Below are 23,959 nucleotides of genomic sequence, written 5' to 3' on the forward strand. Positions count from 1 at the left end.
GCTCCTCGTTACATTGGACCTTTTCGCATTCTTGCCAAACGAGGAGAAGTTGCCTACCAGTTGGAACTACCTCCGCACCTCTCCAGAGTTCACGATGTCTTCCACGTTTCTCAACTCAGGCGTTGCTTCTCGGATCCTATCCGTGAAGTGGACCACGAAACGCTTGATCTCCAAGATAATCTTACATATCGAGAGTACCCCATTCGTATCCTCGATCAAGCCGAACGTACCACGCGACGTCATAATATCAAGTTTCTCAAGGTTCAATGGTCGCACCATTCTGAGGATGAAGCAACTTGGGAAAGGGAGGATCGTCTTCGACTTGAATATCCCGCCTTCTTCGCGGAGGAACCCAAATCTCGGGACGAGATTCTTTTGAGTGGGGGTGAGTTGTCACACCCTAGCTAGTCATGCATTAGAGTGTTGCATCATGTTTACTCTTTCATCAGAAACTTGAAATGGGGATGACAGAACCCCCAGTCCCCTCTGAAACCAACTAGGGTTACTAAAATAATTTTTTCAATGAACCTGAAATGCCCTTCTAAAATGCCCATCATTTTTGCCTTGGTTCAGAACCTCTGCCAAAAGTGGTGCACATTTTCCTAGGCCATCCTAAGGTTTTTGATTTAAATCATAAATATTTGAATTTGGGCATTTAAAATAATATAAAATATTTAAATGCTCAAATATCTCCAAACTGAAATGTTTCATGTTGGAAATAATCCAACTATGGACCAGGAGTAGTTTGGTGATTTTTGGAGTTGCCTAGGTATTTTATTTAATTCAACAAAGTTGCAGATATATTAAATAAAACAGAAATAGAAAAAAAGGGGGAAAACTTACCTGTGCGGCCCAGCCAGCTGGCCGGCCCAGCTAGCCAGCCCAGCCCACCACCGCCGTCGTCCTCCTGGCGCCAGTCGGCCAGGCGTGTGGCCGGCGCGCGCGCACGGCCACCGCGCCACGCCACCTCTCTCCCTGCCTGTCTGCCCTCCCCTCCTCGTCTCGGTGTCCCTGGACGACGCCACGCCTCCTCCCTGCTCTCTCTCACTCTCCCCCGGCTCTCCCTCGCTCTCTCTCTCGCCCGGCCGAACACCACCGTCGCCGCCGTTCGCCATAACCACCGTCTCCGACCACCCCTCGCTCCCCCGACTAGCTCAGGAGCTCCGCCTCGACTCCCTCTTCCTCCCCACCGCTCCACAGCTCCCCGGAAGCCCTGCATCGCCGCCACGTCGCCGTTCCCCTCTTCGGGCTCCGACCACCGTCGCCGTCGAATTCGCCGCCTCCAGCGCGTCCCCGAGCCCGCTTCGACGCCCACTGCAACCGCGGTGAGCTACGCCATCGTTTCCCCCTCTTCTCCCCCTCGTTCCCTCACCGTAGCCTCCTCCCCACCACGGCCGAACCTCCGCTGTCGCCGAGCTCGCCGTCGACGCAGCTCCGGTGACCATTTGGTCACCCCGGCGAGTCCAACGAGTTCGCAAGACCCCGCAGAGCATTCCTAGCGCCTCGCTTTGCTCGACTTCGAGCTCCAGCACCGTTCCCGTGCACGACCGAAGCCCGGCGGCCGCAGCCGAGCTCGCCGCCGTCGACTCCGGCCACCCCGACCCCAACGGGCTCCGCCAAGAGCTGCGGGTTGTCCTCAGCTCCACTCCGGTGGCCTCCGCGGTCCATTTGGTGGCCGAAACGACCAAAACCACTTCCGCCGCCGCGTCGGGCTCGCCGGCGACTAAACGCCGGCAGCCGACATTGACTTTGACCACGGGTGGGCCCTGGTTGACTCCCCTGAGTCAATGACAGGTGGGGCCCAGCCCTGTTAATTAAACAGGATTAGTTTTAATTAAGTTTTAATTAAAATAATCACCCTGACATGCGGGACCCACTGTCAGGTTTGACCCAGACCTGTTCCGTTGACCTGCTGACGTCACACTGATGTCAGGCTGACGCAGTAATTGAATTTCTAGATTTAAATTAAATCAGGAAATTCCAGAATATTATTTAAACTTCAAAAATTCATAACTTTTATTCTGTAACTCCAAATTGGACAAATTATATATGAAAAATGATCAGAAAAATCCAATCTATCCATCTGTACTATTTTCATGCATGATCAAACAAGTTAAATTGATGTTTTAAGCAGAACAAGAAAAGGCACTTTAAAAGGCCATATTTGAATTTGGAATTTGAATCTTTGATTCAAATTTGTTCAAACCCTTCTGGTTTTAGTTGCATTAGCCCAACACACTCATATTGCCATGTTTCATGCATGCATCATATTGTTGCACATTGTTTGGTGATGCTTGTGTATCGATGTCCTTTGCGACAGGATCTGTTCCCGAGGAGTACCGTGATTACCCTAACGAAGAACCGTATCCGTGCATCGAACCATCAGGCAAGCAACCAACCATTTGATCATATCGATACAATCCCATGTTCTCGCTCCTGCTCTCTTTTACTGCATTAAGACAACGCGATTCAAACTGCTGTGTGCTACGGTAGTTGAACCCATTTCCTCTGCATGACCTGTCATTGCCACAGTAACTAGATGAAACCCACTAGCATGTGTAGGAGTTGATTGAGCCATATGTATGTGTTGTTCCTACCTTGCTATGCCTGCTATGCTTAGAGTCGTGTCAGGTCTGGTTCATCTGGGTGATGGGCTAGAGTGAAATGATTATGTCGGTAATGAGAGTGGTGTGGTGAACACGATTTGGTAAAGGTATCGATGAGAGGCCATGTAGGAGTACATGGTGGGTTGTTTCATTGAAGCCGACCTTAAGCACTGAGATCTGTATGTGTGATTTAAGAACCAGCTACTACCATGCATTGGGCCCGAAACCAATGGACCCTCTCGGCTTCTTATTCACCCTAGTTCTCCGTCCAGGAGTTGCAAGTAGTTTCTGGTGTTTGTAGCCTACTGGAGGCCGTGGACAGCGCTGACCGTAGGGGTGGGCTGTGATGCGGTAGGTATGTGGCACGGTGTACCGAATACCCGTTAGGTATCTCGGGAACCCTGTTCACATCGTTCGGGGCCGTATGGGAAACCTCGGCCGGACTCCCTGCGGATGGAACCTGAATAGGCGATAAACCTGGACTGGAGGCTTAGGTGATTAGGTAGGTCGTGGCCGACACCCACGTTGGGCTTCCGCTTGAAGGTTGCCGAGTACATGTCGTGTAAGCAACGATAAGTGGTGAGAGCGTGTATGAAGAAGTACACCCCTGCAGGGTTAACATGATCTATTCGAATAGCCGCGTCCGCGGTAAAGGACTACTTGGTTGCCTATACAGTTCATAGACAAGTAAATGGAAACTACTAAAAGCCTCAAGATAAGTGTGAGTGCCAAGGATGGCTCTTCCGTAGGAAGATGGAGGTGGATCCTCGGTAGTGTATTGAAGTGGTGAATAGTGGACTCGTGTGCGCAAAACTATTTCAAGTTGGAGTATCGTAGGATAGCCTAGCCAAGAGTCAAAGCTGGCTTGCTGCAATAACTCCACCAACCCTTCTTGATACTATGCATGTATGTAGGATCTGATGTAAGTCTTGCTGAGTACCTTTGTACTCATGTTGCTATAATCTACATTTTTACAGAAGACGCTGCAACCCCTTCTGATGGGTTCTATGTAGACGTTGACATCAACGAGTAGGCTAAGGACCCAGGTGGTGACCCTGAACTTGTGGAGGACCACGTAGTATAGCTAGGCTTTCCAAGCCTCTTTTATTTTACTAGTTGTCTGTACTCAGACAAGTTACTTCCGCTGTTGGCTTGTATGACTGTATGACTTGTGTGTTGGGTCGCGAGACCCGTACCTTTGTGTATGTTATGTATGGCTCCCTGAGCCTTAAATAAAGTACTTGTGTCATAGAGTCATGTTGTGATGCTTCGTTGTATTTGCACATATCGAGCATATTGTGTGTATGATTGAAATGCTTGGTATGTGTGGGATCTGACTATCTAGTTGTTTATCTTTAGTAGCCTCTCTTACCGGGAAATGTCTCCTAGTGTTACCGCTGAGCCATGGTAGCTTGCTACTGCTCTGGAACACTTAGGCTGGCCGGCATGTGTCCTTCTTCGTTCCTGTGTCTGTCCCTTCGGGGAAATGTCACGCTTTGAGTACCGGAGTCCTGTTAGCCCGCTACAGCCCGGTTTACCGGAGTCCTGCTAGCCCAGTGCTACAGCCCGGACCCACTTGCTGATGACCGACACGTTCGAAGCTGGGTCATGAATGCCTGTCCCTGTAAGTCTGTGCCACTTTGGGTTTACGACTAGTCATGTCAGCCCGGGCTCTTTATCATATGGATGCTAGCGACACTATCATATACGTGAGCCAAAAGGCGCAAACGGTCCCGGGAAAAGGTAAGACGACACCCGTGGGGATACCGTGCGTGAGGCCGCAAAGTGATATGAGGTGTTACCAGCTAGATCGATGTGACAAGAGTCGGGGTCCTGACAGTGCGCCCCCCACAAGGGCCCAAGGCGCCTAGGGGAGGGGGGAGGGGGCGCACCCACCTAACTTGGGGGGCAAGTTTCCCTTCTTCCCCCCTTGGCCGCCACCCTAGATGGGATTGGGGCTGCCGCACCCTTTGGGGTGGAAACCCTAGAGGGGGCGCACCCCCCTCCCTCTCCCCTATATATAGTTGAGGTCTTGAGGGCTGCCAACATATGAGTTTGACCTCTCCCTGGCGCAGCCCTACCTCTCTCCCTTCTCTCCCGCGGTGCTTGGCGAAGCCCTGCAGGATTGCCACACTCCTCCACCACCACCACGTCATTGTGCTGCTGCTGGACGGAGTCTTCCTCAACCTCTTCCTCTCTCCTTGCTGGATCAAGGCGTGGGAGACGTCACCGGGTTGTACGTGTGTTGAACGCGGAGGTGCCGTCCGTTCGGCACTAGGATCTCCGGTGATTTGGATCACGACGAGTACGACTCCTTCAACCCCGTTCTCTTGAACGCTTCCGCTTAGCGATCTACAAGGGTATGTAGATGCACTCTCCTTCCCCTTGTTGCTGGTTTCTCCATAGATAGATCTTGGTGACACGTAGGAATTTTTTTGAATTTCTGCTACGTTCTCCAACAGTGGTATCAGAGCCAGGTTTATTGCATAGATTCTTTGCACGAGTAGAACACAAATTAGTTGTGGGCGTTGATTTTGTTCAATATGCTTACCGTTACTAGTCCAATCTTGTTTCGACGGTATTGTGGGATGAAGCGGCCCGGACCGATCTTACACGTACACTTACATGAGACAGGTTCCACCGACTGACATGCACTTGGTGCATAAGGTGGCTAGCGGGTGCCAGTCTCTCCCACTTTAGTCGGAATGGATTCGATGAAAAGGGTCCTTATGAAGGGTAAATAGCAATTGGCATATCACGTTGTGGTTTTGCGTAGGTAAGAAACGTTCTTGCTAGAAACCCATAGCAGCCACATAAAATATGCAAACAACAATTAGAGGACGTCTAACTTGTTTTTGCAGGGTATGCTATGTGATTTGATATGGCCAAGAAGAATGTGATTAATGATATGTGATGTATGAGATTGATCATGTTCTTGTAATAGGAATCACGACTTGCATGTCGATGAGTATGACAACCGGCAGGAGCCATATGAGTTGTCTTTAATTATTGTATGACCTGCGTGTCATTAAACAACGCCATGTAATTACTTTACTTTATTGCTAACCGGTAGCCATAGTAGTAGAAGTAATAAGTTGGCGAGACCACTTCATGGAGACACGATGATGGAGATCATGCTGTCATGCCGGTGACGATGATGATCATGGAGCCCTGAAGATGGAGATCAAAAGGAGAAAAAATGATATTGGCCATATCATGTCACTATTTGATTGCATGTGATGTTTATCATGTTTATGCGTCTTATTTGCTTAGAACGACGGTAGTAAATAAGATGATCCCTCATCAAAATTTCAAGAAAGTGTTCCCCCTAACTGTGCACCGTTGCGAAAGTTCGTCGTTTCGAAGCACCACGTGATGATCGGGTGTGATAGATTCTTACGTTCACATACAACGGGTGTAAGCCAGATTTACACACGCGAAGCACTTAGGTTAACTTGACGAGCCTAGCATGTACAGACATGGCCTCGGAACACAAGAGACCGAAAGGTCGAGCATGAGTCGTATAGTAGATATGATCAACATGAAGATGTTCACCGATGATGACTAGTCCGTCTCACGTGATGATCGGACACGGCCTAGTTGACTCGGATCATGTAATCACTTAGATGACTAGAGGGATGTCTATCTGAGTGGGAGTTCATTAGATGAACTTAATTATCCTGAACGTAGTAAAAAGCTCTTTGCAGATTATGTCGTAAGCTCGCGCTTTAGTTTCACTGTTTAGATATATTCCTAGAGAAAATATAGTTGAAAGTTGATAGTAGCGATTATGCGGACAGTAGATAGCTTATGTCCTTAATGCACCGCTCAGTATGCTGAACCCCAAATGTAGTCCGTGGATGTTGCGAACATCGGACATGCACGTTTTGATAACTATGTGATAGTTCAGTTAAACGGTTTAGAGTTGAGGCACCAAAGACGTTTTCGAAACGTCGCGGAACATATGAGATGTCTCGAGGGCTGAAATTGGGATTTCAGGCTCGTGCCCACGTCAAGAGGTATAAGACCTTCGACGATTTTCTTAGCCTGCAAACTAAGGGAGAAAAGCTCAATCGTTGAGCTTGTGCTCAGATTATCTGAGTGCAACAATCACTTGAATCGAGTGGGAGTTAATCTTCCAGATAAGATAGTGATGTTTCTCCAAAGTCATTGCCACCAAGCTGCTAGAGCTTCGTGATGACCTGTAACATATCATGGATAGATATGATGATCCTTGAAATATTCGTGATGTTCGACACCGCGAAAGTAGAAATCAAGAAGGAGCATCAATTGTTGATGGTTAGTGAAACCACTAGTTTCAAGAAGGGCAAGGGCAAGAAGGGGCACTTCATGAAATGGAAAATCAGTTGCTGCTCCAGTGAAGAAACCCAAGGTTGAACCCAAACCCGAGACTAAGTGCTTCTGTAATAAGGGGAACAGCCACTGGAGCAGAATTACCCTAGATACTTGGTAGATAAGAAGGCTGGCAAGGTCGATAGAAGTATGTTGGATATACATTACGTTAATGTGTACTTTACTAGTACTCCTAGTAGCACCAGGGTATTAGATACCGGTTCGGTTGCTAAGTGTTAGTAACTCGAAATAAAAGCTACGGAATAAACAAAGACTAGCTAAAGGTGAGCTGACGATATGTGTTGGAAGTGTTTCCAAGGTTGATGTGATCAAGCATCGCACGCTCCCTCTACCATCGAGATTGGTGTTAAACCTAAATAATTGTTATTTGGTGTTTGCGTTGAGCATAGGCATGACTGGATTATGTCTGTCGCAATACGGTTATTCATTTAAGGAGAATAATGGTTACTCTGTTTATTTGAATAATACCTTCAATGGTCTTACACCTAAAAGGAGTGGTTTATTGAATCTCGATCGTAGTGATACACATTTTCATGCCAAAAGATATAAGATAGTAATGATAGTACCACTTACTTGTGGCACTGCCATGTAAGTCATATTGGTGTAAATCGCATGAAGAAGCTCCATGTTGATGGATCTTTGGACTCACTCGCTTTTGAAAAGTTTGAGACATGCAAACCATGTCTATTGGTGTATACACATGAAGAAACTCCATGCAGATGGATCGTTTGGACTCACTTGATTTTGAATCACTTGAGATATGCAAATCATACCACATAGGCAAGATGACTGAAAAGCCTCGTTTTCAGTAAGATGGAACAAGATAGCAACTTGTTGGAAGTAACACATTTTGATGTGTGCAGTCCAATGAGTGCTGAGGCATGCAGTGAATATCGTTATGTTCTTACTTCACGGATGATTTAAGTAGATACCAAGTATATTTACTTGATGAAACACAAGTCTGAATTATTGAATGGTTCAAGTAATTTCAGAGTGAAGTTGAAGATCATTGTGACAAGAGGATAAAATGTCTATGATATGATCATAGAGATGAGTATTTGAGTTACGAGCTTTGGCACGCAATTAAGACATTGTGGAAATGTTTCACAATTAATACCGCCTGGAACACCATAGTGTGATGGTGTGTCCGAACATCATAGTTGCACCCTATTAGATATGGTGCGTACCATGATGTCTCTTATCGAATTACCACTATCATTCATGGGTTAGGCATTAGAGACAACCACACTCACTTTAATAGGGCACCACGTAATTCCGTTGAGACGACACCGTTTGAACTATGGTTTGGAGAAACCTAAGTTGTCGTTTCTTTAAAGTTTGGGGCTGCGACGCTTATGTGAAAAAGTTTCATCGTGATAAGCTCGAACCTAAAACAGATAAATACATCTTCATAGGATACCCAAAATGGTTGGGTATACCTCCTATCTCAGATCCGGAAGCAAGAGTAATTGTTTTTAGAAACGGGTCCTTTCTCGAGGAAAAGTTTCTCTCGAAAGAATTGAGTGGGAGGATGGTGGAGACTTGATGAGGTTATTGAACCATCACTTCAACCAGTGTGTAGCAGGGCACAGGAAGTTGTTCATGTGGCACCTACACCAATTGAAGTGGAAGCTGATGATAGTGATCATGAAACTTCGGATCAAGTCACCACCAAACCTCGTAGGTCGAGGAGGATGCGTACTGCTTCAGAGTAATACGCAATCCTGTCTTAGAGGTCATGTTGCTGGACAACAATGAACCTACGAGCTATGGAGAAGCGATGGTGGGCCCGGATTCCGACGAATGGCTCGAGGCCATAAAATCCGAGAAAGGATCCATGACTTTGGAAGAAATACTTGATGGTCGTAAGGCCGTTGAGTACATATGGATTTTAAAAGGAAGACAGACAATGATGGTAAGAATCACCATTAAGAAAGCTCGACTTGTGGCGAAGAGTTTTTTCACAAGTTCAAGGAGTTGACTACGATGAGATTTTCTCATCCATAGCGATGCTTAAGTCCGTTGGAATCATGTTAGCATAAGCTGCATTTATGAAATCTGGCAGATGGATGTCAAAACAAGTTTCCTTACCAGTTTTTCGTGAGGAAAGGTTGTATGTGATACAACCAGCAGGTTTTGACAATCCTGAAGAACGCTAACAAATATGCAAAACTCCGGCAATCCTTCTAAGGACTGGAGTAAGCATCTCGGAGTTGGAATGTACGCTTTGGTGAGATGATCAAAGATTTTGGGTCTATACAAAGTTTATGAGAAACTTGTATTTCCAAAGAAGTGAGTGGGAGCACTATAGAATTTCTGATGAGTATATGTTGTTGACATATTGTTGATCACAAATAATGTAGAATTTCTAGAAAGCATATAGGGTTGTTTGAAAAGTGTTTTTCAATGGAAAACCTGGATTAGGCTACTTGAACAATAAGCATCGAGATCTATAAGATAGATCAAAATGTTTAATAATACTTTCAAATGAGCACATACCTTGACATAATCTTGAAGGTGTTCAAGATGGATCAGTCAAAGAAGGAGTTCTTGCCTGAGTTGTAAGGTATGAAGTTAAGAGTTAAAACTCGACCACGACAGAAGAGAGAGAAAGGACAAAGGTCGTCCCCTATGCTTCAGACGTAGGCTCTATAGCATGCTATGCTGTGTACCGCACCGGAAGTGTGCCTTGCCATGAGTCAGTCAAGGGGTACAAGAATAATCCAGGAATAGATCATTGGACAGCGGTCAAAATTGTCCTTGGAGTAAATAAAGGACATGTTTCACGATTATGGAGGTGATAAAGAGTTCGGCGTAAAGGGTTACGTCGATGCAAGCTTTAACACCTATCCGAATGACTCTGAGTAGCAAACCGGATACGTATAGTGGAGCAACCATTTGGAATAGCTCCAAGTGAAGCGCGGAAGCAGCATTTACAATATGACATAGAGAATTGCGAAGTATATACGGATCTGAATGTTGCAGACCCGTTGACTAAAACCTCTCTCACAAGCAAAACATGATCAAACCCCAGAACTCATTGAGTCTTAATCACATAGTGATGTGAACTAGATAATTGATTCTAGTAAACTCTTTGGATGTTGGTCACATGGCGATGTGACCTGTGAGTGTTAATCACATGGCGATGTGAACTAGATTATTGACTCTAGTGCAAGTGGGAGACTGTTGGAAATATGCCCTAGAGGCAATAATAAATTAGTTATTATTATATTTCCTTGTTCATGATAATCATTTATTATCCATGCTATAATTGTATTGATAGGAAACTCAGATACATGTGTGGGTACATAGACAACACCATGTCCCTAGTAAGCCTCTAGTTGACTAGCTCTTTGATCAATGGATGGTTACGGTTTCCTGACCATAGACATTGGATGTCGTTGATAACGGGATCACATCATTAGGAGAATGATGTGATGGAAAAGACCCAATCCTAAGCCTAGCACAAAGATCGTGTAGTTCGTATGCTAAAGCTTTTCTAATTGTCAAGTATCATTTCCTTAGACCATGAGATTGTGCAACTCCCGGATACCGTAGGAATGCTTTGGGTGTACCAAACGTCACAACGTAACTGGGTGGCTATAAAGGTGCACTACAGGTATCTCCGAAAGTGTCTGTTGGGTTGGCACGAATCGAGACTGGGATTTGTCACTCCGTGTAACGGAGAGGTATCTCTGGGCCCACTCGGTAGGACATCATCATAATGTGCACAATGTGACCAAGGGGTTGATCAGGGGATGATGTGTTACGGAACGAGTAAAGAGACTTGCCGGTAACGAGATTGAACAAGGTATCGGCATACCGACGATCGAATCTCGGGCAAGTACAATACCGCTAGACAAAGGGAATTGTATATGTGATTGATTGAGTCATTGACATCGTGGTTCATCTGATGAGATCATCGTGGAACATGTGGGAGCCAACATGGGTATCCAGATCCCGCTGTTGGTTATTGACCGGAAGAACGTCTCGGTCATGTCTGCATGGTTCCCGAACCCGTAGGGTCTACACACTTAAGGTTCGATGACGCTAGGGTTATAAAGGAAGTTTGTATGTGGTTACCGAATTTTGTTCAGAGTCCCGGATGAGATCCTGGACGTCACGAGGAGTTCCGGAGGTAAAGATTTATATATGGGAAGTCCTGTTTTGGTTAACGGAAAAGTTTCGGGTATCGGTAACGTACCGGGACCATCGGGAGGGTCCCGGGGGTCCACCAAGTGGGCCACCATCCCCAGAGGGCTGCATGGGCCAAGTGTGGGAGGGGACCAGCCCCAGGTGGGCTGGTGCGCCCCCCCCACAAGGGCCCAAGGCGCCTAGGGTTGGGGGAGGGGGCGCACCCACCTAACTTGGGGGGCAAGTTTCCCCTCTTCCCCCCTTGGCCGCCACCCTTGATGGGATTGGGGCTGCCGCACCCCTTGGGGTGGAAACCCTAGAGGGGGCGCAACCCCCTCCCTCTCCCCTATATATAATTAAGGTCTTGAGGACTGCCAACATATGAGTTTGACCTCTCCCTGGCGCAGCCCTACCTCTCTCCCTTCTCCTCTCCCGCGGTGCTTGGCGAAGCCCTATAGGATTGCCACGCTCCTCCACCACCACCACGCCGTTGTGCTGCTGCTGGACGGAGTCTTCCTCAACCTCTTCCTCTCTCCTTGCTAGATCAAGGCGTGGGAGACGTCACCGGGCTGTACGTGTGTTGAACGCGGGAGGTGCCTTCCGTTCGGCACTAGGATCTCCGGTGATTTGGATCACAACGAGTACGACTCCTTCAACCCCATTCTCTTGAACGCTTCTGCTTAGCGATCTACAAGGGTATGTAGATGCACTCTCCTTCCCCTCGTTGCTGGTTTCTCCATAGATAGATCTTGGTGACACGTAGGAAATTTTTTGAATTTCTGCTACGTTCTCCAACACAACACGACTCTACAAGAATATAAAGTTGCATAGTAGACATCACTGGTCTCCTCCAAAGCTTCCAGGGTCTCATTTGCTCTAGAAAAAAATCGTCAAAAAGTTTTGTCATATTGGTCTTCATTTAGTATGGATCTCCTAGAAAACCAAAAACATGCAGAAAATAGCAACTGACACTGGCACTGAGTTAATAGGTTTGTCCATAAAAATAATATAAAATGATATATAAAGTATATAAAAGTGATATTATAATAGCATGAAACAATGCAAAATTATAGATACATTGGAGACGTATCAAGGCGCTCGAGTGCTCATGTGAATCGATGCTAGAGGATGAAACTGACAAAAGTAAAGTGCCAAATCTGTCTATGTGAACCTGAGTGTGTTGATGCAAAGATCTCTGACAAAGGGCCACCGGAACCACGCCGGCGACCATGCTATGGTGGAGGTGATCTCAGACTCACATGGCATCGGGCTACACATGACATAGACGAAGGGGAAAAACAGGTGGGGAGGAAGCGGAGCTCACCAGGATCACGTCTGTGTGCTCCGCTCGCCGTGAAGTGGACGGAGCCGACCAAATTTTGTCGGTGATGAGATTTGGCCGTAGAGGAAGAAGGGGAAGAAGGCGATGCGTGTAGGGGTTCCCGTCTCGCTCCAGTCAACGCCATGGACGAGTCTATGGCCGATGGGTGTTATATTTATACTCATCACACTTGAGTTTAAACCGGTTTATTTCATAAAAACCGAGATATCTGCTCTGAAATCTGTAGGACGTTCGATTGGACAACTATCTATTGATGCATGGTGTGTTCCGGTCAAGACATAATTTGGACACATCCCCCACTTTCCTATGTTGCAAGCACATCTTGACGGGTGTCCTCCAGGGCACAAATTAATTTCACAATGATGTTGTTCACAAGTCTATGGTTGTAAGAACCAAGTCCTCATGCACATGCCTATCTTTATTATAAGTGTTCACTGTTGCAACTTGATCACGATCTGGTCTAAAACTGAAATTTAATACTCTTGCAAAAGCTTGTCGGAAACCCTTGTCTTCAAGGCGCACGTCCTACCATGTGCTCGATAACCCAGGGTCACCTTTGGGGTAAAAGGCCAGAATCCTTTTGCTATATTTTTACCGTATCACTAAGGGACCCATCAATGGAGACGAAGCTTCTGGACAAGGTGGCGAGGCGTGGCGACGTCGATGGCTTCAACGACGCCATGAGCATGCTCTCGTGTGCCTTCAGACATCCCTCATTTGGGTGGATCTAGGGTTCCTGGTGAACCCTGCCATGTGGGAGAGGAAAGAAGGGATGGGGATTATATTGAGTGGTCGGGGCACCAGGAGGGGAAGATAAGGGCGAGGCGAGCACGACTATCCTCAGGTGCGCACATGGATGTGCTGGTATGAGCAGAGACCGAAGGTAGGAGAAAGGTGGGTGCAGGCACGTTGTTCACAATCGCTGGCTTGTGGGGTTGGCTAAGCCACGTGGGCTACTCGGGGAGATGGTAGGTGGGTTTCTAGGTGCAAAATGATTCGCGCACGAGTTAGGTGGGCTTCGGTGCCGGCCTGGGTCTCTCTCTCTCTCTCTATACCTCCATTTATTTCTTATTCTCTTTTTTCCTTTAGGCAGAACCTGGATAGAAAGAAAGAGGGGAGTTAGAAGGGGAATTTACTTAGAGGACATTTTTATGGACTCAAAAAATATGAGGGATTTAATAAAAACGGCTTTGGGGATTTTTAGAGAAGTTTAAATTCAAATAAGTTAGATTTATTTCAAACTATTAGAATTTTGAAACCCATTCAAATGAACGCCAAATGGGGTGGAAATTATGATGGACCTACACCTTTAATGTGATTTATGGGAAAAAGTTTGAGCATTTAATATGGAAGCAAAAAAATTGAACTCAATTTAGGAATTTGAAAGGAAGAAATCTGCAGTTGCTTCAGGAATTTGTGAAACTTTGAATTGACTTGGTGAAAGTGGTCAAGACTTTAGGTTTTTGGATGAATTGACAAGTCAATTTCTATAGATTATAAATATTATTTGGCTCCCATGTGTCGTATCAATAAATTGGGTTTGTGATACTTCCAATAAAAAGCTGTTGTGATCCCCTACACTTATGAGTTATCAAAAATCAAATGTGACGGCATTCAAAAAATTATCATATATCAAATTCACTTCATCAAATGAGCTAGGTATCTCTGATGACCAAACTTATTTTAGAAGTAAAGGATGTAGAAATTCTGTTAGATAGATATCACCATATAAGTTCATACATTCTCATATTGGAACTATTTATTAGCGCCACATACAATTCCAGGAGCTAGATGAGGATTCCTGCTTAGCGTGTAGCGGCCGGTGTCTGGAAATTGGTCATCATTGTGTGCGGTTTCCAACAAGTGGGTTCCGTCGGGTTCAGCGGTGTGGACCGATGCTGCTTGTAGAAATTTTTCCAGGAGTAAATCGGCGATATGGAACACCATATGGACCTGGCAACGGGGGGCATCATGTCAATACATTCATGGAAAATTAGAAGGCATAAAATTAGGCAATACTTTTTAATTTTATTACTTTATTTTTAGGCTTGTAAATGATGTAAAGTAGAGGAAATTCTACCTGATGGGTGTAATTAGTGTAAAAGGTGTCAAAGGGGGGGGGGGGGCGTAAAATTGAAATGGAAGTCTGTGACTACCGTCAGTAAGTTCTTTTAGAAAAGAAGGATTACCCCCGGCCTCTGCATCTTGATGATGCATGCAATCATTTTATTAATTATTCCCAGAGACCTTACAAAGCATTACATGAGTGAGCCTGAAGCCACCATCTAGGCGACACCTATTGCTACTCCTATCCCTTTGATGCGAGGGTGCCGAATGTCCGAGCCTAATACCAAACAGACATCGCACCAAAACCTAACATCTAATGCCGGATGCCCCATCCCAGCCACATGCCGGAAATGGGTCACACACCAGTCTGGCGCACTCACCGAGGCTACCGCCGTCGTCATCCACCTAACCATCTTCAGAGCAGGTACTGACGCAAAGACTTTGCCAGGTTAGCTCTCGACGCCACCATGGCGCCAGACAACGCCACCGCCCCGCGCAAGGCCATCACGCCACGTCCAGCGCTGAGACCCCGCTGCTCCATGCCGCCGAGATCCGCCGTCGTCAATGCGGGAGAAGGCACACCACACCACCTCACGCCTCTTCCATCCGGTGCCGCTCCATAAATGATGCCCCCAAGAGGGAACACGGCACCACATCGACGCCATCATCCGACCCAGTGATCTTAGGATTTCTCCCGGAGCGGCACGAGCATGTTGACCATAGTTGCTTGACGATGCCTTCATCAAGGTAACGACGTAGACGCCGCCATCGTCCACCATGACCGGAGTCGGCTCGGTTTTCACCGGCGACTATGTCTCCCCAACTCGCCGTCGGTGCTAATAGTGGGATCCAATATCCGTCACTACCGCCAACCGCCTTCGATGGAGAAGGCAACCACCACCACCATGCCCGGGCCAAGAGACCCAGACGTCCTCATGCCACGAAGATTACCCATTGAGGATCTCCTCTTGCCGTTGTCGAGACGAGGCGCAGCCGCAGTGGATCTCGATCTAAACCCCTCATGCCCAGATCAGGTCTCATCGCAGCCAAAATCTCATCTACCAACGGCCGCTGGCGATCTCCTGGCCACCGCTAACCCGCTGCGCACTGCTGTTGGAGGAGGAGGGAGATGAACACCGCTGCCCCCACGCGTTACCGCCAGCCGAGGACTGCGCCGCTGCTGCCGCCTCACCACAGGGGCTTCGCCCCGCGGCGTCCTCAGCGACGACGGCGGTAGTGGGAGGCGATGGAGGGGGAGGGCTGATGGCGGTATGGACGGGGACTCCCCGGGGCGGCGCGGCGCCGCCGCCTCGGGGGAGAGTGGTCGGCCAAGCCGAAGTCTGAACTCACTACCGTCAGTAAGTGTGGCATGTGTGGCCTATAGGATCGATTCAGACCACCACGTATAAGAAAGAAAAAGTAAGAAGAGAGATGAGGCCCACTGGCAACACCAAAAATAAAGCCGGCCAGGAATAAGATGATATGACATATAGATTGATGGCAAAGGCTTGGTACGTGAGGACGGGTTCCATGCGTTCTGCGGGTGCCCATTGGCTCGCGAACTGTGGCATGCCATGGCCTTGGATTGGCCAATCCCGGAGGTGGATACTATATGCAACAATGGTCCGGAGTGGCTACTCTCCCTCCTTGAGCCGCTGACAGAAACAACGCGTATGGTTGTCCTTATGACCATGTGGAGAGCTTGGTATGTGCGGAATGAGATCACATATGATAAGGCGCCTTCCCCAACAGAAGCATCTCGCCGTTTCCTCCATGGGTACATCACCTCTCTGCTTTGTATCCATCAACACCCTCATGGCGACTTGGAGAAAGGGAAAATGGTGGTGCATGATAGCCTCCTGGTTATACACACAAGGGAAGTGCCCAAGCCGGAGTTGCATTGGACCCCTCCTCTACCGGGGTGGGCTAAGCTCAATACAGATGGCAGCCATGTCCCTCCAACCGGAGAGGCAGGGGGTGGTATGAGTCTTCGTGATGATAGAGGCAACATCATCTATAGTGCTTGTAGACAGCTCCTTACATGTGATAATGGCCTTGAGGCAGAGCTGGCTGCGTGCAGAGAGGGCCTGGAGCTTGCGCTTTACCGTACGAACCTGTCCATTATGGTTGAGCTCGACTGTGCAGAAGCGGTGTCTATGCTGCTAGAACATACTGGAGATAGATCGCAGTACCGTGTGCTCATCGCGGAGATTCGAAGACTAGCACAAGATGCTCGTAGGGAGATTTCTTTTACTCTCATTAGTCGCTCGCAGAATAAGGTTAGTCATGCGCTTGCCGCATATGGACGTGCTACACCCCGCACTACAGTATGGATGTGCTCGGGGCTAGACTTTGTTGTAAACCTTTCGAAGGCTGATATGCCTCCTTGAGTAATGAAATCTCCCTTTACCCCGAAAAAAACAAAGACTTGGGGAATCTAAACTTCAAGGTACTTATCGTTCAATGATCCAACGTTGAAGGATTGTTGGAGATCTATACAACCTTTTGCATGTATAATGGTTGATATATGGTAAAAAATAGCAATATAATGGAATACGCATGGTGCATGTCAAACGTTTGTCATACGTTGTGAGGAAACAAGAAGAGAGGGTTGATAAGGACGATACATACATGCTTTATATTCTCTCTCCAAACAAAATGCAAACATTTTATTTCTAGGTGATATTTTAAATCTTTAATAGCTTCTACACCGAATATCCGTCTTTGTTTGTTTACATGTATTCGAATTCCTGGCTACAAGACATTAAAATAAGATAAATCTCATATACGTTTAAAATCTATTAGTTTTCATTATTTCAATCACATTTTAGTTAATTTAATATATTCTTTTAAAACAATTTACATCGTTGTTTTGATAATATAATTTCCTGAAATATATTTAAAAATATATTTGAAATAACTGTTAATAAAATGTATATGTTGAAATATAAAAAAGATCTCTAAAATGTGTCACTAAAATTGAATATCTAAAACTGAAACAAATTTCATATTCTCTGTTTTTCATTTTGTGATATGTGAAATGTGTAAAATGGATTTGATCACTGTTACATGTGAAAGGTTGTTCTTATTGTCACTGAAATATGTGTGTTATTAAATTAAAATAAGTGGAAGTGTAGTGAGATCGACATATCTTAATTTGTACTGAAATTCCATTGAAATTGAACCTGAAATTCTAGTGACATCTTCTAATTACTGTTAGTGGAACTGCAAGACGCAAAATATTGTGATTATTGAAATATGTCATTTCGGTGATGATATATGGAATTGATGTGGTTGGGTTACTGAAATGGATTTATCGTTTTAGTAATATGATATGTGGAATGGATCCCGTTGAGATGTGTCAGTTACTGTGTTATATAAAATGGGTTTGCTATTATTTCAATATATATATAAAAAGTGAAATTTATAAAATGGATTGTTACTGAAATATGATGATATATGTACTGATGGATCATATCACTTGTGAAATTCATTTCGATTTCAGTAATCAGATCACTTGTGAAATTTATTTCAATTTCAATAACTAGATCAATTATTTTTATTGCTTGTGATATTGACAAATATTGTGATTTTAGCTATGCAATTTAAATATAAATATGATCTAGTAGCGAGATAGAAGTTTGAATATAGATTTTATTTTTGTTATTTCAATTTTGAAAGCACAAAAATTAAATATGTTTCAAATATATTTAATATAGTCTTGTTTGAAAGGCCTTGTCATGAGAATTTCAATATAAATGAAATTCTAGTTTAAAAGATATGAAGCATCTAAACAATCACTAAGAAAGAAAATGCTAGCACGTTGTGTCGTTCTCTCTGCTAGAAAAGGTGGTGGGACCCATTGAGGTAACTTAAAATTGCTATACTGGTAAGAGGAGGAAATACATGGAATATTTCATGCATGTGAGTCCAAAATGCACGAATACTGAAGCGAATTCGAGGTGGATGTTTGCCTGTACGTACCTTGAATGCTAGTAAGGACTCCGACAACCGCCAATTAATTCAATTGATGTAGACCTGCATGGTTTGGAGTCGTATAGTAATTAAATGAGAGGTTATAATCATCCATGGAGTCTTCAGGATGCCTCAGAGTCTTGATCCGAGAACACTTTGCTTGCATGTCACCGTTCATGCAAACATGGTAACAATGGCGGATGTCGAGAGACTCTAGGTGCGGGCAACCATCAAGGATGGCTTTCAAACCATTGTTGGTGAGCGAATTAGCAGTGAGCTGCAACGAGCGCAGCTCTGGCATCTTGGCGATCGCCATGGCTGCGCTATCATCTTGGTATTCACTGTAGAAGAATATTTGGCTCAGTCTAAAGCGCTTCAGGAGGGGACATGCAGCTCCTACAGCTTCAAGTGTGTCAGGAAATTTATGCAGACAGTTTGACAATTCCAACTCCTCAAGCATGGAAAACTTTGTGATCAACGGCTTCAAGGCCATGTCTACGATATCACGGCAATAGATGAGTCGAAGGCTCTTTAATGATGGCGCCCTGCTCAGTAAAGAAAGTTGGATATAAATTAGACAGTAATTTTTGACTTTCCTTGTAAAAATAGGATAATCAAGTGAGAAATTGAAACATGACAGTAAACTAGTACTATTTTGTGTGTACAAAATAGGATAAACAAGCAAGAAATCCTCACCCGTCGGCAAGGAGGGAGAGAATCCTTTCTGTGACGTAGCCCTCTGCCCAGAAGGCCTCGCACCGACCCACACTACGCCTCATGGCAGCTCTCACCATCTCAAGGTATTCCGAGTGGTTGAAGGCGTAGCAGTGGAAGCGCATATCGACGCAGCGCCACAAGTCCGGCTCGTCCACAGAAGCCCTGCGCCATGGGCTGCACACAATGTCGGGCCCCGTGAGGATGTCGACGTGGTCCAGCCGGCTGAACACGTCCAGCAACACATCCCGCGGCAGCGCCGCCCAGTCCCTCGCCTCCCGCACCACCACCTCCTTATCCTTCCCGTTGTGCAGCAGTCGGACAGGCTCCTCGAGGAGGCAGGATGCGGAGGGTGCTGCGGCCATGGCATGCAAAGGAAGTGCAGTTCTCGTTTATACACGAGAGAGATAAACCACAGTTCCGGCCTCTCTAATCCTATATATGCCAAACAGAGACATTGGAATTGAAGGTCGCTACCATCGTCGGCGTTACGTTTCTCTCCAGCTATTTCGTATATCCTTCTCAGAAAGTGACGTTCATTAGTTATTATCTCATTCTTGTTCGCTAAAGAAGCAATCCATTCTTGTAGCCAGCTGACCAACGTCGTTGTATCCAAGGCGCGCGTGAGCGCACCTACAGGCCGGCTGATCAAGCCATCAAGATTACTTCAACTAAAATCAAGTTTTGTAGCCAATCTTTTATGGTTGTCACTTTTTTTTACGAAAAAGAGGATCAACCTTTTTCTTTGCAAGGAAAACTTTCAATCTATTTATCAGCTGTCAAGGTAGTAGGAAGAATACAAGAAGTAAAAAAATACATCCAAATCCATACACCACCTAGCGACGACTACAAGCACTGGAGCGAGCCGAAGTCTCGCTGCCGTCATCGCCCCTCACTCATCAAAGTCGGGCAAACCTTATTGTATAGACAGTCGGGAAGTCGTCGTGCTAAGGCCCCATGGGACAAGCGCACTAGGACAACAATCGCCGTTGATGAAGAGATGCGTAGATCAGAAGGATCCAACTTGTAGACACATGAACACAGACGAACGAAGAGCAGATCTACTAGGATCCATCGAAGACAAACACCGAACGAATCCCAAGGGATCCGTTGGAGAAAAACCTCCACACGCCCCCCGACGATGCTAGAAACACCACCGGGACGGGAAATAGGCAGGGACGACCTTATTCCATCTTCAAAGAGTCGCTGCCGCCTCGCCTCTGAGCAGAACACAAATCCTAACAAAACTCAAAAATCTATCTAAATACAGGGGATATGGTGACTGGAGCCCAGACAAAAAGAAGGCCAACCTTGGCCTAAACTAAATCATAGTAGAACTTTCATGGATTGATAGATATATAACTTTTAACATATATTACATCGATCTTTGACTGCCAACACTCCTGTCATGCACCACCACTTATAGGGATGTAATTTCATTATCAATCTAAATTTGATCTTGTATGGATACTACTATATAAATCAATAGATCACATCTTATAAGGTCAAAATTACATGTCATATCTTTTTTTTTTTGCGTGAGAAAATCGAGGACACAACACGCCATACGTACCTGAAAACAGGGGGGCACCAGTCATAATGTTCACAAAAAGTTAATATGGAGAATCGGGCGATACTTTTGCTAAATGAGCTTAAATGGAGGAAATTTTATTAAATGGGGTAATTAGTGTCGAAACATCAAATTATATCAGTGTGTAATAATTGGAATTCGCTATAGGTGGAGACTCAATTTAGACCACCAGGTAAGGAAAAAAAGGTAAGAGGAGTGAGGGAGTCCTGGACTAGGGGGTGTCCGGATAGCCGAACTATTATCATCGGCCGGACTCCAAGACTATGAAGATACAAGATTGAAGACTTCGTCCCGTGTCCGGATGAGACTTTCCTTGGCGTGGAAGGCAAGCTTGGCGATACGGATATGTAGATTTCCTACCATTGTAACCGACTCTATGTAACCCTAGCCTTCTCCGGTGTCTATATAAACCGGATGACTTTAGTCCGTAGGACGAACAACAATCATACCATATGCTAGCTTCTAGGGTTTAGCCTCCTTGATCTCGTGGTAGATCTACTCTTGTAATACCCACATCATCAATATCAATCAAGAAGGACGTAGGGTTTTACCTCCATCAAGAGGGCCCGAACCTGGGTAAAACATCGTGTCCCTTGTCTCCTGTTACCATCTGCCTAGACGCACAGTTCGGGACCCCCTACCCGAGATCCGCCGGTTTTGACACCGACATTGGTGATTTCATTGAGAGTTCCTTTGTGTCGTCACCGATAGGCTCGATGGCTTCTTCGATCATCAACAACGATGCAGTCCAGGGTGAGACCTTCCTCCCCGGACAGATCTTCGTATTCGGCGGCTTTGCACTGCGGGCCAATTCGCTTGGCCATCTGGAGCAGATCGAAAGCCACGCCCCTGGCCGTCAGGTCAGATTTGGAAGCTTGAACTTCACGGCTGACATCCGCGGGGACTTGATCTTCGATGGATTCGAGCCACAGCCGAGCGCGCCGCACTGTCACGACGGGCATGACTTAGCTCTGCAGCCGGACAGTAACCTGGAGGCCGCACACAAGTCCGCTCTGATCTTCAATTCGGAGACGGCTGCGCAGATCGAGGACGGGTGGCTAGACACCGCCTCGGGGGCTGCAACCTCTACGGTGATAGAGCCGAACACTGACCTTGTCCCTCATGAAGCTCGTGACTCCGAGGTGCCGGACTCCATGCCGGACTCCGAACCTCCCGCGCCCCTCCAGTCGAATCCGATTGGGCGCCGGTCATGAAGTTCAACGCTGCGGACATCTTTCAACACTCACCTTTCGGCGACATCTTGAGTTCGCTAAAGTATCTCTCGTTATCAGGAGAGCCCTGGCCGGACTGCGGTCAAGACGGTTGGGATGCGGATGACGAAGAAATTCAAAGCCCACCCACCACCCACTTAGTAGCCACTGTCGACGATCTAACCGACATGCTAGACTTCGACTCCGAAGACATCGACGGTATGGACGACGATACCGGAGACGACCAAGAACCAGCGCCTACTGGGCACTGAAAAGCCACCTCATCATATGACATATACATGGTGGACATCCCAAAGGATGGGAATGGCGAAGGAACAGCGGAGGATGACCCCTCCAAGAAACAGCCCAAGCGCCGGCGTCAGCGGCGCCGCTCTAAATCCCGCCATAGCAAGAATGGAGATTCCGGCACCGGAGATAATAACACCCCAGACAGTGCCGAAGACAACCCCCTCTAGCAAGATTCAGCGCAGGAGGACGGAGACGCTAGCCCTCATGAGAAGGCAGCAGACGAAGAGGTAGAGGATTACATGCCTTCCTCCGGAGACGAGGCAAGCCTCGACGACGACGAATTCGTCGTGCCTGAGGATCCCGTCGAACAAGAGCGTTTTAAACGCAGGCTTATGGCCACGGCAAACAGCCTCAAGAAAAAGCAGCAGCAGCTTAGAGCTGATCAAGATCTGCTAGCCGATAGATGGACTGAAGTCCTTGCAGCCGAAGAGCATGAGCTCGACCGCCCCTCCAAAAGCTACCCTAAACGCAAGCTGCTCCCCCGATTAGAGGAGGAGGCATATAAACCTGCATCACCAGCAGACAATACGGCTGACCGACCACCCCGTGGCCATGACAGAGAGGCCTCTAGGCCCTCCACCAGAACCGTACCCCGGCATCGCTCGAAAAGCACAAGGCCACAAGGGAATGCTCCGGACTTGCGAGATATATTGGAGGATAAGGCAAGACAATCAAGATCGATCTATGGATCGCGTGGGCGCCCCATGATACGCGACGACAACCTTCGCGCCGGACACAGCAAGTCCGGCCGGGCCGAAAAATATATACAAAGCTCTTTTGAACTCCGTCGTGATATCGCCCAATACAGAGGCGCCGCACACCCACTATGCTTCACAGATAAAGTAATGGATCACCAAATCCCCGAAGGGTTTAAACCCGTGAACATTGAATCTTATGATGGCACAACAGACCCCGCGGTTTGGATCGAGGACTATCTCCTTCATATCCACATGGCCCGCGGTGATGATCTCCACGCCATCAAATATCTCCCACTCAAGCTTAAAGGACCAGCCCGGCATTGGCTTAACAGCTTGCCAGCAGAGTCAATTGGGAGCTGGGAAGACCTGGAAGCCGCATTTCTCGATAACTTCCAAGGCACGTACGTGCACGCTGACGACCTAAGCCATATATTCAGCAGCCAGACGAATCAGCCAGACAATTCTGGACACGGTTCTTAACCAAGAAAAATCAAATCGTCGATTGTCCGGATGCGAAGGCCCTCGCGGCTTTCAAACATAACATCCGCGACGAGTGGCTCGCCCGGCACCTGGGACAGGAAAAGCCAAAATCCATGGCAGCCCTCACATCACTCATGACCCGCTTCTGCGCGGATGAGGACAGCTGGCTAGCACGCAGCAACAACCTCAGTAAAAATTCTGGCAGTCCGGATATCAAGGACCGCAATGGCAGGCCGCGTCGTAACAAAAACAAACGCCGCATTAACGGCGAGAATAGTGAGGATACGGCAGTCAATGCCGGATTCAGAGGCTCTAAGCCCGGTCAACGGAAAAAGCCATTCAAAAGAACTACTCCGGGTCCGTCCAATTTGGACCGAATACTCGACCGCTCGTGCCAGATACACGGCACCCCCGAAAAGCCAGCTAACCACACCAACAGGGACTGTTGGGTATTCAAG

The 23,959-nt window shown here is 46.8% G+C and overlaps 1 protein-coding gene across 1 annotated transcript; it reads right to left on the reverse strand.

Moving 5' to 3' along the window:
- Positions 1-18,541: 18,541 nt before the first annotated feature.
- LOC123094882 (putative F-box/LRR-repeat protein 23) lies at positions 18,542-19,577 on the reverse strand. Its single transcript, XM_044516753.1, has 2 exons — positions 19,195-19,577; positions 18,542-19,043 (listed from the first exon to the last, which is right to left on the reverse strand). The coding sequence occupies exons 1-2, from the start codon at positions 19,575-19,577 to the stop codon at positions 18,542-18,544; spliced, it is 885 nt and encodes a 294-aa protein (XP_044372688.1).
- Between the last annotated feature and the right edge of the window lie 4,382 nt (positions 19,578-23,959).

Source organism: Triticum aestivum, chromosome 4B (assembly GCF_018294505.1).
Source record: "Triticum aestivum cultivar Chinese Spring chromosome 4B, IWGSC CS RefSeq v2.1, whole genome shotgun sequence".
Taxonomy (NCBI): Eukaryota; Viridiplantae; Streptophyta; class Magnoliopsida; order Poales; family Poaceae; genus Triticum; species Triticum aestivum.

Excerpts from the sequence above, each read along its gene's own strand:
- LOC123094882 (XM_044516753.1), bottom strand. The coding sequence starts at position 19,577 with ATGGCCGCAGCACCCTCCGCATCCTGCCTCCTCGAGGAGCCTGTCCGA. Across the intron at positions 19,044-19,194 it reads CTCTCCCTCCTTGCCGACGG|GGCGCCATCATTAAAGAGCC; the intron begins GTGAGGATTTCT and ends TTTACTGAGCAG.